We start from the raw sequence: 19,226 nt of genomic DNA on the forward strand, positions 1-19,226 counted from the left end.
ATCCGCATATAATACGAGCCAGAAATCTGAAAGGATAAAATTGGAAAAGGAACCTCGTATTACATGCAAGGTTTTACGGTAATCCTAATCTTTAACTTCAACACTGTCGCTGCGACAAACGTGTGAGAGATTATGGAGGCTTTCTTAAGGGACAGAACACTGGCCAAAATATGTCATGAGATAATGGTGGAGATGAAAAGACCTTGTCTCCTATAGTACAGATCGACCACTACAATATCAAAGAAAAGAGGCTTTACAATTTTAATTTGCCATTGAAAATCACATAAAAACAACTGAGGTGCTATCTAGCAGAGAAACCTTATTACTTTCAGTGTAGTACCCCTTGTGACTACATCTCAGCAAAATATTGCTGATTTTTGCAAGTGCACACTCTTCTTTTTTTCTTCTAAGAATGCTTGTCATAATTTATTATTTTTTGCACTCTCTCCACTGCGTCCTTAAATAAAAACCACCCCTCCTTTCGCACTGCTAGAGGCATGCTTCTAGGTTTTGCTACTAATGGCGCCACAGTGATTAGAATTTCGTGAATGAAGCGATGATATTACCTAGTAAATCTTTCGTCGACGAGGCGTACGTTATTGTGCCGTAACAGCATTGAGTGTGAAACTGAAAAGGACGTTACCATATTTACTCGCATAATGATCGCACTTTTTTTTTTAAAATACTGACGCAAATTTTTGGGTGCGATCATTACGCGGGGTAAATTTCCTACAAAAAATTTTTGAGCACCGAAAACGCAAACAAGTTGCAGGTCAGACGTCTTAGAACATATATCTCGATTACAACCAAAAATAAAAGCTGAGTAAGGCTTACCTTCGCAATAAACACGCACATTAAGCATCACATGGAGTGCACAATGCCCATTTATTTTTTTTCGCATTTTTCGCGAAGCCTAGTGACGAAGTGATGGAAGTCTATCACTTTGCTTTCATACGCGGCTGGGAGCCGCTGGCACAACGACGTCCGCCGCCTCAGGGAAAGTCCATTCCGTCGCATAAAGCGAGTCGTCCAACCGGAGCTAGCGCGGAAATCCTTTGCGGCGATTCCCAGCTTCCTGGCAGTTGTGCGCGCCTGCGTCTGTATCATTTCTAATGACACTGCACAACCATCCTTGCGCAGGTCCCTCACGTATTCTAGGACCGCCTCCTCAACACGAGGGAACTTGCCCGTTTTGGGTCCACGGAAAGCCCGCCGTGTCTTGTTCGTAGCCATCAGCTTCTCGCGCTGCTTCTTCCAATAGCATATCCTCATTTCGTCCACGCCGAAATGCCTTCCAGCAGCGCGGTTGCCATGCTCCAGTGCATAGTCGACAGCCTTGAGCTTGAACGCGGCGGTGTAACTGGCATACCGCCCCATGGTGAAATGGCGTAAACTCGCACAAAAACACAAAGCACGCTACGACGCTGCCGAATTGCAAAATGGCAAACGCCGCAAAGCATGGAATCATGGGAACTCCAACGTTACTAGACTAGGTTGGGAACTCGTCGGAATGCATTCGCTGCGGGATGACTGCAGATCAACCACCAGGCGGCTCCATGTTCGGGGTGCGATCATTACGCGGGGAATTTAAAAAATGGAATTTTGGGGTGCGATCATTACGCGAGTGCGATCATTATGCGAGTAAATACGGTACTCTAAGCAAAAAATATTGAATTTCTGCCTGGCAAGCGACATTTATATTTGTTTTTGGTACATCTTTTTTGTCGACCACTAGTCGTCATCGCAGTCGCTGCTCACTGTTTCTAGCATCGGACTACATAAAAATGGGCGCATGCACTGATAGAAAAATTCTTGGTAAAAATTTTCTACAGCGTTTTTACCAAAACCGTTATGGAATCGAACATTTTCGACATCAATCCTCCCATTGCGCCAAAAAATTCCAGTGTTCTGCCCTTTAATTTTATGAGAGAGCAGATGTGTCAGTCAGCCCTCAGTCGGACTCTGTGAAAGGGATGTGTGTTTTTCTAGAAAGCATGTGATGTTGATTTTACTTGTGTTTTCTGGCTTTTGTCATGCTTTCTTCCTTTTTTTTTTTTTTCATTGCCTGAAGTGCCTACTGCACTTGTGCTATACAGTGGGTGCAGTGTCCTCCTTCTTGTTTTTTGTGTTGGAAGTTTGCTCTGTTTTCACCATATGTATACACCAAGTAGCCCAAATGTCTGCCCTGCTTAGTAAGTGGGCTTGCAGCTGCAGTTGATGCAGTGTGTACCCTGTAAGACTGCATTGTTATAAATAAGGTGAACTATATTTTTTGACCAATCAGCTATAAGATGTTCTGGCTTTTCTAAGAATCCAGAAGGTGATATGTAACGAGATAATTTGTAAGGTGACTTCTTGATGAAAAAAGTATGATGATCGGGCCTAGTCTTGATGGAAAGCTGCGCTAAACTTATTGTGGATAAAACACAGCATGTGTTTAGCGTTGCCTTTGTTTCTCATTTGTCCCCCAAAAAAGTTTATTACCGTCTTTCATTATTTCTTGGTGAAATTGGGGCCATGTTAAGGGTATTATTTTATATTTGTTATATTATTGTGCAGGATTTCCTTGAATAATTTGAGTAAATGTGTCTGTGTGGTGAGTAGAAAATGCAGTGGTGTTCTAATAATTCCTATTTTGTTTAGGTTTTGGCTGATGGACTGCCGCCAAGTTAGTGAAGCAACCAAGTTTGCTACAGAACTGTATGCAGAAGCAATGCATGTACCATTCATGGCCAAGTTTGTTGTGTTTGCCAAGCGTCTGGACCCAATGGAAGCTCAGCTACGTGTCTTCTGCATGACAGACGACAAAGAGGACAAAACACTAGAAAGTCAAGAACACTTCACTGAGGTGGCCAAAAGTCGTGATGTAGAGGTAAGGACTTGGCAGACATCACTAACATGCATTTGAAATCTTTAGGCATCTAATCTTGGTATCAAGGAGTTATTTTAAAGGTGACTTCGAACGAAAAGATGACCTCCAGTATGAGTGTCGATTTCAGTGTAGCTGAACATTTAGGAGGGAAAGGCACACAGGCTTTATTTATTTCATATGGGGCAACAGTTGGAGATGATTGAGCATGACAATGTTTATCAGAGGCAACTGCCAAATGACAGCTGAAGAATTATTATAAGCCAGAACAAGTGTTGTTAGGCCCAAAGGATTGTTATATGCTGCTGAAGGCATAAAGAAGCTGCCCGCTAATATGCCCTCTCCACTGCCTCGTTTTTTTGCCGTGTTTGCAGCAGGCATATTAGTGTATTTTTAAATTTACGAATAGGCCTGCTTCGTTTTAAAAGAACAAGAAGGTGGGCTAGATAGTATGGTTTCTTGGGATTTATTATAGTGCAGTTTAAGAGATGAACACAGACAGAAAGAAGGACACTGGACTGCAGGATTCGAGCAGGTAACATCTACCCAACCCTGGGCTTTTGTATTCGACCTTTTATCTGCGCGTCCTTTCTCTTTCAGGTGGGTTTGTTCATTTTATTTTGCGCGCTTTTTTTCCCCGCTTTTCTGTACTTCACCATTTCTGTCGTGCTGTGCGCGGCTGGAAACAGTGACATCGTTCTTGGCGACTCTTCCTCGCCCATGTGAAGGTGTAAGTTTGGGAGCAGGAGCGAGTTTGCCCGGACAGTGACGTTGTGCACCTTCTTTCCACATCCATCCTCGCCGGAATCGCCTGTATGAATACCACTTGAATCGTGCTATAATCAATCCTGAAAGGCTTGCTTTGCGTTCTGTACACTTTTGACGCGGGTGGATGTGCTGTTAGACATGGACTAGTTTGGTGGAAAAAATGAATCTGAAAAAAATTCTTCAACATTTTAGTCCTTTCCTACACTTGACTGCCTCGTAATATTTCTTGAAGCAGTTTTCTCTCATGTTGCAAGTATCTTATACGTCGAAGAAACTTTTAAGTACCAAGGTCTAACCTTTTTTCTACAAAAGTCATCATCGAATTGGCTTGAAAGGAATGTCGTCCTGTTTCTAGAGCTATTCTGAGTGCAATTTTTAGCGCATGCATGCATGTGAGACATGCATGCAGCTTATGACCTACAAAGGCAACTGATAATGTGTTCATTGATTTTGTTCCAGGTACTGGAAAAGAAAAGTCAATACCTTGAGTTTGGGGGTAATTTGGTCCCTGTGACCAAGTCGGGCGAGCAGCTGCAGCTGCAGTTCCAGGCCTTCCGAGAAAATCGGCTGCCCTTTGCGGTTCGTGTCAAGGACCCACACCAGGAGCCTCTCGGACGGCTTGCGTTTATGCGCCAGCCGCGGGCTGCCCGTGCCACAGAGCCTCCGCAGGCACCCCTCTGCAATCTCAACATTGCCTTGCCTGAGGTAAGGCCCCCGCTGTTGTGTAAAAAAGGTGACATTTTTACTTACCGCATACTCTGTTGTGCAGTATGAAGCCTCACAGAACCTCTCGGAGCTGGTTACACTGGAGAAAAAGTATGGCTTCGTTGAGGAAACAGGCCTTGGTATGTATATTCATCTCACTGCTAATCAAGCTTGCTTGGCATAGAAAAAAAAAAAAGAACACTGTATCTGCGCACTTGTACAAGATCTGCTAACCATGTTACTATGACAGTTTTGTCTACCTAAAATGATGTGGTACTTATCGTGTGTTATACCGGCAAGCAAACATCTGCAATTGGTTTTTGAAATCGTCTGCTTTAGAAACATGTGCTTTAGAAAGAAATGCTCATGTCATCAGGCGTTAATTGTATGCATATTGTTTGTATGCTGGAATATGTGGTTATATTAATGTTTGCATATTGAAAAGTGCAATTTGTGGCAGGTTGCTTGCATGAAAAGTATGTACATAAAATGCTTTCAACAAAACTTGAGGGTGATGTGTCGTCTAGTGTACTAGTGTATTTTATTTTTTCGGCAAGTAGTCGTGGGAAAAGAAAGGGTTAAGTCTTGTAGTTCTTCAAATTTTTCTTGGCGAGAATGCTTTGTGAGAGTTGAAAATAATTTTGAAACACAGTGTAACCACAGTGGATGTTATGTCAGGGGTGAGGAAAGTGCGCTGACCTAAGTTACGTGGCACATTCACTTGCTGCAGCCAAGCCCGAGCTGATCCACCGTGCAGACCTGAGGCTCTCTGACATTGCACGAGAGCTGGGATCGGACTGGCCCGCACTGGCAGCGCAGCTGGATGTGCCAGAGCAAGATGTGGCATCCATTCGCACAGAGTGTCCAAGTGACCTGGCTCAGCAGGCGCTGCTCATGCTTCGGCTCTGGATGAAAAGGGCTGGGGGCCGTGCCACAGGTAAGCCCTTTGCTTAGCTGAAGATAGGTTTGGTACGTTCGATAGCCTTGTTTTAAGGGTCTGTTTGTTAGGTGCGGTTGTACCTTCTCTTTCGACTACTGGTGGAAAAAGCGCATTGAGTACAGTCGCCGGCCATTTTTTTTTTTTTGATGCCCGATTTTCCAGACCTGCCTGGTTATTCGGACTCTGCCATGGCACCGTCGCGCGCTCCGTAGAGTCGATATATAACACTGACCAAAATTTCGGACATTGGAAACTTTTCTCGTTTGATTTTCTGGACTTTTTTGCTCGATTGCAGGTCAAAAGCTACAAAAAATTGCCACAACATTTCCGCCGTTTTGTTTTCCCTCAACCTCAAACCCACGTGGCATGCATACTGCATACCCTCCATATTCTCGATAGCAGGCACTGCTACCTGCACACTCCTGCAAGTTGCAACTTGCTGCAGGAGCCGTTACATGCCGGCATCTGACCAAGTGGGAGGGAGGGGGAACGACGGAGCTCTGGCCCACAGGGGACGGGCCAGTTAGTGCAACGTGACTTGCGTTTAGCTGCCGTGACATATAGCCACGGCAACTAAACGCTAGTTTATAAAAAAGCACCCAAAGCAAACTGACAACAGATGCTGGTTTTACCTCATTTTGCAATACACCAGGTGTCTCAACTAAACACAACCTTCAAGGGAGCTTTGAGTTCCAACTCCAGACTGTTGCTGGAGCCCCTGAGAGAAACAGCATCGGTTTTTCTTTTTTCTTTTTTTTTTGAAACCAACGCATGCAGCTGACCACTTCGACTTCCCCTGTGCAGACAGCCACCAGGGCCACCTCCGCTACTTTTTTTTTTTTTAAGGTGGGAGAAAACAAAGTTGCTGATGTACAGTCACGGAGCAGCGAGGCTCCGCCCGTACCAGTTTACTGGTGTCCGATATCTCTTTGTTTGAACGCCACTCTCTTTCCACAGAAACAGATTATAACCAGTTTTTTAAGCCACTCGGTAATTAAACTGATGTTTTTAGGATGAATTCGATTTTTCGGACTGCCTGGTTTTCTGGACGCGTTTTGGTCCCCTTGAAGGTCCGAAAAATTGGTCGGCGACTGTATTTCTTGCTGAATTTGTTCTGCTGGAAAATTCAGCAGTTGCTCTGCATGGTCAAGGTGTGTGAAATTATTCTCTCAAACTAGTACTATGATAGCCCTGTCTATGGCATTCATCCTTAAGTCCAGGGTTACAGGACGAATCCTGGCTGGGGCTGTTGCATTGTGATGATGGTGAGATGCAAAATACACCTGTGTTGTGCGATGTCGGCGCGCATTCAAAAGAACTGCAGATTAATCCAGTGCCCTTCACTGTGATACGTCTCGTAGCTCGTGCAGCTTTAGGCATCATATGCCACATACCAGATATTGGTATTAGAATTAGTAGTTGCGTCATTTTAGTGGGTTGAAGTCCCTTTTTTTTTTTTTTTTAATTTAGAGTTTCACTGAACACTTAAAAGATTCCTGAAATGGGGAGATCGAAATAGAGAAGAAATATTTTCAGTAAAGAGCTCTCAGCCACGGCAGACATAATTTACCGTGATAACTTTTCTAGTTACACACAGGTAATGAACTAAAGCTTACAAACAAACTTTCTTCATTTTCACAGTTGGACAGTTAGTACCAGTGGGAAGTTTGAAGCTTTGGACCAGGCAGTGCCATACCAGTTTTTGAAATACCAGTAAAAGTAATTTTCTAAAGTGCTGCAGCACAAATGGCCCTTATTTTTGCACAGGACCGAAACAGGGCACATTACTTATGCAGAAAGCTTGGTGGAAACGTGACATCCACCGATGACATGCGACAGTGAGTAAAGTTACTAAATTGGATGGCGTGTGCTATTGTGCAATGTCGTGTATGTTCTATTTCTTTGCCACTTGTTGCAATAAAAATAACACTTGTTGCCAATATTGTAGTTGTTATTTTTGAGAGCAATGGAGGAAAAGAGAAAGCGCATGACACGCGACTATAGAGCAGGCAGTTTGAATTAGGCGCCATAGTCCTGGGCACCAGTGGATGTGCCGTTTTCAACGAGCGTCCTGTGCGCCGAATGCACTTAGTCTTGGTTTTGTATGGAAAAAGTGCCACATTTTCTCGCTCTCTAGGGCTTGCAAAAAATGAGTTTTTCTTTATTCGAAAGCTGATGTGGCATTGTCTTATCCCCAGCTTCGAACCACTCATTGACACTAACAACACTAACAACCCCACTGTGTTGACAAAAAAAGTTCATTACTGACTTTCAGTTAGTTTGCAATTACCGTATTTACTCGCATAATGCTCGCACTTTTTTTAGCTGAAAATTGATGTTAGTATTGGGGGTGTGATAATTACACAGGCAAAATTTTCGAGTAAATGTTTTGGAGTGCTAAAAGCACATTTAAATAGGTGCGAATCAGGATTCTTAGGTCAGCTATTATAAATATAACCAAAAGATTACTTTCAAGTAGAACTTACCCGTGTTATAAAAGTACAGGGTCGCCAGAAGCACAAATTGCTAAAGCACTTTATTTACTGCACACAGCCTCATCATCACTCCCCGCGTTTCGTGGTATAATGCTCACATCAGACCATGCAGTTCTATTCTTGATCAGAGACTTGATCCGACTCCGTATCGACACTGCAATTGCTCTCTCCAGTAGCGCACTATGCAGAACTCATTGATGCCGAAGTGCCTGCTGGCAGCGCGGTTGCTATGCTGTAGCCTGTACTCTAAAGCTTTCAGCTTAAAAGCAGCTGTATAACTTGCGTACCGCCCCACCGCGATGCGGCACCAAGAACACGGTAGACGGTGGAGAAAAGCAAGTAACGGAACGGAACGAAGGAACAATGACAACGAGATGCGGACACCTCGTGGCGACGACTACGAGCATCATGGAGGTTTAAAAAAAAAAAAAAAAAAAAAAATGGAAAGACGAGCATAACCATAGATTATGATATGCCCGAGAACGCTATCGCTGCTTGGTAGCGTGTGCACACAACGAGGCCAGCTAGGTTCAGTAGCGCTCCAAAGATGGCACTTGTTGCTACTAACAGACGACGGAAAAGAAAATTCGATGGAAAAGAAACAGAGTGTGAAACTATACCAAAAGTGGAAAAGGCAGATCAGGAAGGAAGCTTTCTTTGATGACTCAAAAGGCAGTGCCCTACTTTTTGAAGCTAGATCAGGGTGCCTTAGAACACGCAGCTACAAAAAGAAATTTAACGATGAAGATGACACATGTGCAGTATGTGGTAACTCCACTGAAACAATTGACCATATTATACTCGAATGTAATGGTATCCATCCTGAAGTCGATGCAGGCGCAGTCACTCTTTCTGAAGCTCTGGGGTTTGAGATACCAGTGGCCGGGTGAATGAACCTGCGGTGGAAGCTAGCAAAAAACGATTTGGAAGATTGGTGGCTTAAAAGCAGAAAAGTGACATAATGTTACTTATGTAGAAACAAAAATTTAATAAATAGAATGATGGTATAGTTGACCAATCTAAAACAATAATTAAGATATAGGGGGAAAAAATGAGCATGATAGCAACTGCTACCACCCTGTTTCAAAGGGGACGCTCCTATATTCCATCGATCCATGCAGATGACTCTCGCGGTGGTAATATTGGTGGTGCAATGATTATGCGAGGAAAAAAAAAAATTCCAATTTTTGACGCCCAATGTTGGGGGTGCGAGCATTACGCGAGATGTAGCATTATGCGAGTAACTACGGTAATTAGAAGAGCTTTTGCAGTAAATTACGTCTTGCCACTACTGAGAGCATTTTAAGTTGTCTCTCTGTTTAAAACTCCCCATTTTCAGAAATTTTTGAACATGTTTGCTAAAGCCAGGTGTAATTTTAAATTAAGATTAGGCATCAATTTGAGTAAACAGTGGTTGAAAATTTTGTAAATTTTGCTGTAACTACATTCTCTGCTAACTGGAAATTATAAAACACGTTTTTCTGAAATGTAGTAATTTTTAGGCTGATGGGAAAATTATGTTGATGTTGATTTGAACATATGTGTGATTGTCTCTTTGTAACACTATAGGAAACAACCTGGAGAAGGGCCTGCGTATGATCAACCGAGAAGATATTGTCAACAAGTGCATGTTCAACGTAGAGCTTGTGACTGATGATGTCGAAAAAGCTGTTGCCAAAGTTCACCTCGACCAGTCCGGTAAGTTTGAAAAGGAAGCATTAAAGGGATCAAAGACTGACCAAAATGTGTCATGCTATTATGACGAAAATGAAGAGGCCTAGCCTCATATTGTATAGATTGAGGCCTTCAATATCCAAGAAATGAGCATTTATAATTTCAATTTGGCATTTAAAATCGCACAAGGGAAGCTGAAGTGCCGTCTTGCTGTGAAGCCCTGCTATTATTGGTTTAGGTCACCACATGACCACATCGTGGTTAAAATGGACGATTTCCTTAAGAACACAGTGCTTTCTTCTTTCAGGAGTGCTAGTCATGTTTTATTATACAATGAACTGTCATTAATTTGGGTCTGGAAGAGACCAAAACAAATGTTCGAATTAACCAAAAGTTCGAATTATCGAGTGGGCGTGGAAAAACTGCCGAAACCCGCTCATATCACGATAATTTTATTTATTGAACACCTGTATGATGGTTATCTACATTTGATATGAAACTGAAGTGAGAACAATGGTTTCTTCTCGGTTTCATCCAATGCTTGACTCTGTGCACACTGTTGGAAACGTAGAAAAAGTGCTCCAAATCGTCTCCGCTCCCCTTTTCGCAATGCGATGAAGTAGCAGTGGTGTCTCTTCACTAACGTTCCCATCTCATTTTAAAGATGCTTCACTACACAATCAATGCAGGAAAGCATCGCGGTGAAACTGCATGTGACCAGCGTGCAGGCGCAGTTTCAGCGTACCGGAAGCAGCTTGCAGATGCATGGAAGGGATATATGCGTAGGCGCTAGAACAGGGGGCTGTCATCCCAAAATAAAAATAAAAGAGCAGCAACGCGCCAAGCAGCGTCCACAACAGCGTGACTGGCTGAAGCACGCCCAATCGCAGCTGCAGGATGGCGTGAAGTCAAAGGTATACTGAATAAAAAATTGCCGCCAAGATTTCCAGTGCAGATGGTAGCTATCACAATGGGAGTGACCAAAACAATTCACTTCATGAACAGAAATGAGCGGAAAGTAAGTATTTTAATGAATATTTCTCAAATCGTCGCACCTAGCAGGCTCCTGAGAAAGCTCCGACAAAACCGGATATCATGTCACAACTACCCCTATCGCGGCAGGTCGCAGCTGTTCATTTTTTCTTTCCCCCGTGGCACTCACAAGGAGCAGGGATGGACGTGCTTTTTTTGTCTTTTTTTTGCTGCTCGTGTTCCTGCGCACAATTCATCAATCCCTCCCAGCGTGCAAACAATTGTCCGCAATACGTGCCCTCTGTACGCGTCCCCCCGTTGAACTCACTCGTTTGCAGCATTCCACACTTCGCAGCATTGTGCACGGCGCGACGTGGGGGAACCGACGCTGCGTGTAGCCGGTCAACCAACTTTAGGTGCGGAGGTGGCGAGATCGCGGGGCCATGACGTTGCTGAGTGTAGTTGTGATGTCACACCCGCTGGCTCACAGTCTGGAACGCACTGCCTCTGACCCGGCAGCCGCTCAGAAAACGTAAAAAATACAGCCATCCACTCAAAACTAACCTGAATTATGTGTCTGTACTAGTGTAATCATGTCTTAAGAGTGCAGTTGTGGTGCTTTCTCAATATTCTTTGATATTTGTTCAGTATACTTTCCCCAAAACTATATGACTGAGTTGTGTTTCGATAGTGCGGAACTTGCGTTCTTCGTCGCGTCTGTGATAACGTGCACTCATGTGCGCACAGCACTGTTCCATGCTATTAAGATTTGGGAGGTCTATATCCGTGATCGCTGGCTGCACAGGTTGTACCTTGACACGATTCCATGTCCGAATTAACCAGAGCGAGCCTGCCCAACATTGAAATTAATAAGCGTGTGTCTGATGCTATAGACTTAGTTACATGGGCATCAGCCGGGACCGCGACCCTGGTCCAAATTGTCCGGATTTCCGAATTAATGTGGGTTGAGTTAACGAGATTCTACTGTATTGTACGCTTTCGTCAGTGCACCCTTCGCTAGAAAGTAACGCTTCCGTCGTACTGCCAATGATGTACTTCTAGCTTTCGGCACTGTTTTCAATTTCTTAGCTGAAATGGTAACCATGGTTCACTAAAACGTTTGTCGACGAGATGTACATTCCCATTCTGTAGCAGCTCTGAGAGTAAAACTGAATTGCATGCTACTCTATGTTAAAAATGCCCAATTGCTGTCTGGTGGTGAGATTTGTAGTAGTTTCTAGTGCATCACTTTTTCTGATGGGCACTTGCCATTGTGCTTGCTGATCACGACTTCCGGCATAGGGACACATAAGGATTGTCATGCACTGATTAGAAAATTCTTACTAAAAGTTTTCTATAGTATTTGTGACAACATTGTTGAAAAATCAAGCGCGTTAAACAGCCAGCTATTGGTTGCGCATGAGAAGAAAATTGGACGCTTAAAATGCAGTGTTTGGTCCACTTTAGTTTAGCAGTTGCCAACATGCACTTTCCTTTTTGCCTAGGGTTCGACACTTTCCGTGAGGAACTGGGAACTCCCAAAGACACGTCGCTGAAGAGGGATGCTTCCTTGGACGTCTCTTACGACGAGCAGGACCTCATGAAGGTTAGCTACATGCATGTTTTGATCGTTTGCAGCCTTCATGTCCACGTGCAGCAGAAAAGAAAAAAAAAAAAATATTGGCAAATGTTATCTTCTCCTTTAAATGCTTTGTACAGTATAATCCAGATGTGAGTATTTGATGGTGTAGCACTTTTATACTACCATGGGGTGTGCACAGTTTAATGGAAAGACCCACGTAACTATGTTTTTTAGTTCATATTTGCAATTGCTGGACCATGATTTCTCTAGTCCAGAATATTACTGCCAGGATCCCAAAAACTGCTTGGCTGGGGCAGGCCTCTGTCTGTATTCTGATTACCAGCCACGGTTGCATTACCGACTGTTCGGAACACTTTAGATGCCCACTACCTCTGTGACATCGCTGCCATAGAGTGCCATGTATGGTGCATTTGTATTAGTACATAATGTAACTATAGTTGTGCTCGACATTTACTACCTGCAGCTTTACTGCCTGCTCCTGGTAACTTTCTGGAATGTGTATATTGGACAAAGGGGCTGTTGTATCGATAACCATATCAGGGAAACTGCAGCTTGAACAAGAACAAAGCAGGGCCCTATCTACCTGTGCAATGCTGTGAAAGGATTTTGAGGTGAAACCACGGAGTAAGATAAGACAGGAGTGCTGACTCTGGCTCGCTGCAATGCATTCGGTGTATGCCGATTTCGCTACACGAACGCTGAGCCGGCGTCCGACGCTTAGCTTCGGACTGTACTCTCTTCCTCCGCTCCCCTTTCCTCGCAGACGCGGCTTTGGTCACGTTTTCCTCCTCTCCCTATCCTCCTTGCAGAAAGAGACTAATTGGTGTGCTGCCTCTCGACAGTGAAGCGAAACAAAATGCCCCCGAGCTCGATCCGGGCGACCGCGCGAGCGTCGCGTACAATGGGTGGAGAGCAGCCGTGGTAGCTTTGCACATCGTATACTAGCCGGAAAACGCACAAATGAAATCGTTGTCATCATTGCGCGTACGCCAACCTGCATCATTTTTAAGATAAAACTTCAAGATAAAGCTCCGCCACTGTCGATTTTATTTTGTTGTCTGCATATTCCCTTGAGAATGAGTCTACAGGGGCATGCAGACGACAAACCACGCTGCGAGATCACCAGTATGCGGACAATACGGCACACAGCATGGCAAACGTGGGATAAGCGCCTACTGGGCACTGATCTGTTTTATATGTGAATGGTAGGGTAGGCGATGAAGTGTTTTGTCATTGGCTGTAATTCAGGGTACGGCGAAGGAAACGAAAAAGTCCCCTTGTTTCGGCTACCATCTGATTTCAAGTTTTTCGAGCTGTGTGAGGAGCGAACATTCCCCATATGTTCCGAGAATTAACTGAAAAGCACACGGTGTGTGCGCGGAATTTCAAGGAGGAATTTCTTTCCCTAAAATACTACACCAGCCATAAAGGAAATCTATTACTTGATGAAGAAAAACGGGCCTCACCTTATCAAGGGCGCAATTCCCAATTTCACCAAAATCAAGAACGCAAAGCTGTTGTGCACTCAACATCAGGGGAAAACATGAAATGGTGCTTGTAGGGCAAAAACAATAGTATTAGTCTATTAGAGTGTCCTAGCTACTTGCTGTTTTTTTTTCTTTTTTTGAAATAAACTTCTAAAATATTCACAGCAGCCTTCAGCGATGGATCTGCATTAAAGCACTTTGGCCCAGTGTGTGTTTACATGGCCTTGGCTACATGTCCGAAAAACTGTTCACTCTTATGTTGCAAGACTTACTTTTAGTCATTTACAGCCATACCAAGTTATTCGCTCTGCGGTGAACTATCCTTCTGCCACCGATGGGGCATCTACAGCATTGAGTTGCGGGAACTTAACAAACACGCAGATTATGTGCGATGTCAGTGCAACTCAAGAGCCCTAGGTGGCCAAAATTAATCCAGAATCCTCCACTTCATCCACTGTTCACCTATGTAAACAGACTTGGTGAACTATGTGAACTTCACATCACATACCGTTTTTCGTATCATAATACTCACAACGCTTCCATCCACAGAATGCCAGAGAAAAAAACAGACGTGAAACGCGCTGTCTGCATTGTGATCTTCGCATTTAGGAAGGAGTGAGCGAAATGCGGCAGGTGAACTGTATGAAACAGGCGAGCGCAGCGCGAAGATATATGCCAGCGATGAAGCAGGCAACAGACGACACCACAATGCAACTTTAAGATGCAGATAACGCGATTCCAAGGGATATATTCCTGTGGCGATGCAGGCAATACTTAGGCGATACGCAAGTGCAGCGACAAGAAGCAGACGACAGACGCAGCGGCAGCATGGAACCGCCGGAGCGGTGGCTCGGCGGCGGCACGCTTTAACAGCGTCGGTGACAAATCCTAGCTCCATCTATTGGATCCGCCACCAAGCTTTCTCCGATGTAACAAATTTTCGCCCTTCCCAAAAGTGGAGTCGGCGCTCCGGTCTATCTTCCTCCGTAAATGAAACTAAGAGTTGTGGCATGGGAACTTGCCAAGGTGTTTATGCACTAGCAAGAAAGGCAATGAGAGAATAAGCCACTTATCGCCTTGCATGGGATCTAAGGCAGGGTTTTGATTGTCAAACGAACCACATGAGCATGAGGGCACAATTGTGTGTACGTTTCCAAAGAGAGTTTGGGGCCAGTCCGGTTTCTTGTCTTGTACATGCTGTGTTACACTAGCTATTCTATATTTTGGCACTACCCATCTCCTGGCCTAATGGTACTTCCAAGCCATCCATTGAAATCAATATTGAGTTTATAGGCTTACTACAGGGATCCCATACTTCTATGTGTGATGGTTTACGAAAGCATAAGCAGCTCACGGGAGTTCACACTTGATGTGTTTCACATATCTTCATTATATAATATGAGCTAAGTTGAAGGTTATGGTATTCACCGAGATGGTCTTGTCTTTACTATCATGCAAAGCCAGGAGGTGTCTAGTCAGAGCACATTACAGAGTAGCGCGGTTGTGTTCACATGGGCTGGTGAGTATTTTCTAATGCCTCGTAGGCTTTTTTGCAAGTGCAGGAGCTTGACTGAGTTGGTGGCATTTCATTCTTGAAACAGCGCAAACAAGAGAAGGGCAGAGGAACAGAGAGCACCTGGTTTCTGAATACTCGTCTTGTTTGCATTTTTTGAAGAGTCAACTTTTTTTATTATCCTGAAAAAAAAACAAAAACATGAAAATTACGATGCTCTGCAAGCAGTGGAGGTGTGATTTTTAATAAATTCATATTATAGTTGTGCAGGTGATAATAAACTTATCTTTTTGAGGGGGACATCTTCCTACCTTTTTTCGCATTCTGCCTATTGTGTGTACTTGGGTTGTCTTTTCACAGAAAGCACTATCACAGATTATGAGAGAATATTTGAAGTATTTCACGAGGTCTTGCTGATTACAGCTTACCAATTTTATTCGTGGAATCTCCAGGGAACTGCTTGTACCAAATCTGGTAGCAGGCTAGTAATTCCCGCCAATTTTGATTTTTTAGCACAAATGGGCCAGTTTCTTAGCCTTGAGAGGGCTGACCAGTATGAGTGCTCATAGAGAATAGGTAGTTGTGCACTTTCGGAAGCTCTAGCTATGCTCAGATTTGGTTGGATTTTCATGGCATGTGTGGCAGTGTTCTATATTTAAGTGGAGAGACGAAATGTTGTGAGTAGATTTTTTGCCTAAACTTTCATTTTACAACAAAGCAGAGGTAAATGTTGAGGGAAATCATATTTTTAATTATGTTGCTCTTTTTCGTCAAAGCAAACTCTCGAAATTTTATCTGCAGCATTTCCTCCCGTTTTCTTTCGTTATTTTTCGTTCAGTTTAATTTCTTACCTAATATTTCTACATAAAATATTAATTTGATTGCATTAGAGTGACACATGTTACGAAGTTCATTTACATTAACAAAGCACTTATGCAATGGTTAAACATTGAACGAAACATGAAAGCAACTACTTGGACACACAGGTGTTTTCAGCATTGTAGCTCTTCCTTTTGTCATATTTCCTTTTCGTTCTTTCTCTGTGGTCCTTTATTTCCTTTTTTTTCTGCATTAGGCAAAAGTGGGATGCCTGAGAGCCATCCTTCGGCTAGTGAAAACGTTTACGCTGTGCTATAGCTTTTTGAGGGAAGGAACAAAGCGAGAAGGATGCACTAGATAGTTTCTTTGCAAAGCAGAATGTTTTCTCAGGTCACCACCTTAGTGCACATGAGCATTGTTGGCCTTGGCATAAAAACACGTACGGTCTTGGATAAGACGTATGGGCTTGCGTGAAGTGTGTCTCAATTTTTACAGGTGCTCGAGAACATATTCGGAATGGGCTTGTTGTGTGGCTTCTTCACTAGCATTATTTTTAGCTGTTTTCTTTCAGAGGCTGCTGTAGAAAACGTTTTTTTTTTTCTTTTTGTGCGTCGATAATATAACTATTCTCCCACAGTCCATTATTGATATAAACAGCGCAAACAAGAAAACAAGGGACAATAAGTGCATCAGCAAGACGTCTCTTGCTCTTTCAAGCAAAGAGGTGTCTTTTTTAAGTGATTTTTTAAAGTAATTTTTATGCAGCAGGTGAACCCAGGGGTTTTTTTCACGTGACTGTTTCGTTTTCTTCATGTTTGTTTTTCTGGGCCTTGGAGTAAACGGCTTAGGCTTAGTTGTGAGTCAGCGCATGTACTGTGGCTTTCTTGTTTCTTGTCCCTTGTTTTCGTGTTCGCGCTGTTTATATCAATAATGAATAAGTACCAACTCGCCGAACAAAATATCTTGGTAAGCCATATTTCTCCCACAGTCCATTGCTTTTAATAGGTTAAAAGAAGTGCCGTTTGTATTGTGCACAGGTAGTATCAGGTATTGTGCACAACATACCTTTTTGACCTGGCCTAGCAGGTTAGTGCGACGCGTCTTCCTAGCACATTGTCTTCATTAACAAACCACTAGTGCACGTGCACAAGACGCTGACTCTGAAAGGGTGTGGCCAGCTGTTCTTCGTGGCCCCCATTTGTGCCAACCCTATTCTAAATCCACCTGTCGCGTTCTTAAAAACGCAGCTGCTGACGATGTCCAGTTGACCGTCTCACATTGAACTGAGTGGGAAGTTGCGCTAGCATTGGCAGTCGTACTTTGTGGAAGAACTAACACTTTTGTGTCACGATACGATTTGCATACCTGGTGGGGAATTAGAATTTGCCCCCTCTTGATGGTGTGTAACCGTTGCTATCGATGGACACATAAAGTTCAAATCTGAGTTGCCTGGGAGCTGGTGAGCCCTCTTGAGGAGAATTTATTTCTCTGATATCAGTGCAGTACTCGGTAATTAGTTCGAGTACGAAACTGCTCGAAAGTTTTTGTAGGGAAGACAGAACGTTTGGGTCGAAAGTGGTGCTTGCAAATAAAGTGTTTAATTACTAGCCCAAGGTCAGTATAGTGCACACATCATTTTCTGAGGACCCTTTAAGGAATTCAACGCTTAGGTACCTGAATCATTGTATAGCCAAATGGTGAAGAATATTGAGGATGTGAGGCCAGTCAAAGGCTTTCGCAGTGCAGTCGAACCCAGATATATCGGATTCGAAGGGGATTGCGAAATAGCTTGATATATAAAACATGCCACCGAATTAGTTTCTCTAATTCAGAAGTGTGCTTGCGTACTGGCAGCACCCTGCACTCCATGAGTGCTGGAACCTACGGTTGCTGCACATGCACCCGTGCGTCAAGTTGCTCTTCGCATCAAGTGTACAAAATGGGGTCGCATTGGGCGCACCGTCCCGTACCGCTCCATGGGCCAGATTGGAGCATCGGAGCTCATGCTGCTCGGTGCCATTGGAGTTGGTACTCGCATCACAGCTACAGCAAATGATGCCTTGAGGAAAAGCCACCTTCAATCATACGAGGTCTAATTCTGTTACTGACAAACTGGAAACGCAATATTAACATAAATGAAATTGGATAAAGCTGAACAGCGAAGCAGGCCACACGAGAGAAGCCTTCGGTCAGCTAGGCTGCCGCACGATGACAGATGCGTCGCATGCCAACTTGTCTGCATGACAGCAGTGTCTCATTGAAAACAAGCACGCTATATCGAAGGCCACATTGAAGCGGTCTTAGCGCTCACCTCGTCATGCAGTTTTGCAACATCAGCGTTGCCAGCAGGGGCTCTAGGATGCTCCCAGCACCACGAGTGCAAAGTTAATGCTGCGGAAGTACTGTTAGGAGAAGCACCCCTTGCAAAGGCAAGACGTGTAGCGTGATGCATCAGATGTTTCGTTAAAGGGAGTTCGATGGACGCGAGCAACACTGTTGTGCTTTGGCACAGGGTTTTCAAGGGGATAATTGGATAGTTTGATGTAAGCGATAATTCGATATATCCGAGTTCGATATATCTGGGCTCAACTGTATCCCTACTGATGCTCTAAGTGTACCTGTTAAACATGTGTTGGCCTCCTGGAACAGTCGGTGTTCAATTTTCTGGCTTTGATTTCATTCCAGCCACTGCTAGTAATAAGCTTGATTTAGATCTCTTAATACTGGCTGCCAAAGCTTTTGTTAAGGTATTTTTTATCACTTTCATTATCATCCTGGAACTTGTGTAGTGAGAATTATGAGGCCCTTGTTCCCAACCTGTGGTGTGGTTTAGTGGGCCTCTCCTCAGATGGGTATGGGCACATGGCGGGCGGCCTCATGAGGGGTCATGTCTTTCACACTCTGTGCAAGGAGGCCGAGTCGGCGGAGGAGACGAGTAGCGAGACTGGATCGGTCCACGAGAAGCACACTGGTTCTGAGGCTAAGGGTAAGTGAGCTTGTCATCATCACTTATAATGGCTTGCTTTTCTAAGAAGCTTGAGCTATTTAATGTCTTCTTTTTTGGTTAAGTAGTCCTGCAGTATTTTAACCAGTGAAATGAGAAAAACATTTAAAGGGACACTAAAGTCATTCTTGCACATGATTCTAGGCAGGATATGGGAGGCTTCTCTTTAACCATAATATAGGTCATGGCTCAGAGTTTAAATTTATTTACAAAAATGCATATACTAGCACCAAGAGGCCTTGTGTGAATTGTTAATATGATGTATGACACTAGTAGTATCATTGATTTGATAGATCATGCTGGTATTTCATGCATCTTGATCTGTTGCAATTGTGTATCAGTGCACTTTTTTTTTTGTCATGTGTTGGTATACCTAT

At 43.7% G+C, this 19,226-nt stretch overlaps 1 protein-coding gene across 1 annotated transcript in view; it reads left to right on the top strand.

The window, feature by feature from the left end:
* LOC146203107 (uncharacterized) overlaps window positions 1-19,226 on the top strand; it is a 239,886-nt gene that overhangs the window by 132,887 nt on the left and 87,773 nt on the right. Inside the window, exons 28-34 of the mRNA XM_084588528.1 lie at window positions 2,644-2,872; window positions 4,097-4,342; window positions 4,407-4,482; window positions 5,073-5,279; window positions 9,347-9,475; window positions 11,929-12,029; window positions 18,756-18,831. Of these exons, the coding sequence (XP_084444654.1) occupies window positions 2,644-2,872; window positions 4,097-4,342; window positions 4,407-4,482; window positions 5,073-5,279; window positions 9,347-9,475; window positions 11,929-12,029; window positions 18,756-18,831 (1,064 nt within the window). The remainder of the gene's footprint in view (window positions 1-2,643; window positions 2,873-4,096; window positions 4,343-4,406; window positions 4,483-5,072; window positions 5,280-9,346; window positions 9,476-11,928; window positions 12,030-18,755; window positions 18,832-19,226) is intronic.

The sequence above is a fragment of the Amblyomma maculatum genome, chromosome 1, assembly GCF_055883805.1.
Source record: "Amblyomma maculatum isolate TAMU_Amacu chromosome 1, ASM5588380v1, whole genome shotgun sequence".
Classification (NCBI taxonomy): domain Eukaryota; kingdom Metazoa; phylum Arthropoda; class Arachnida; order Ixodida; family Ixodidae; genus Amblyomma; species Amblyomma maculatum.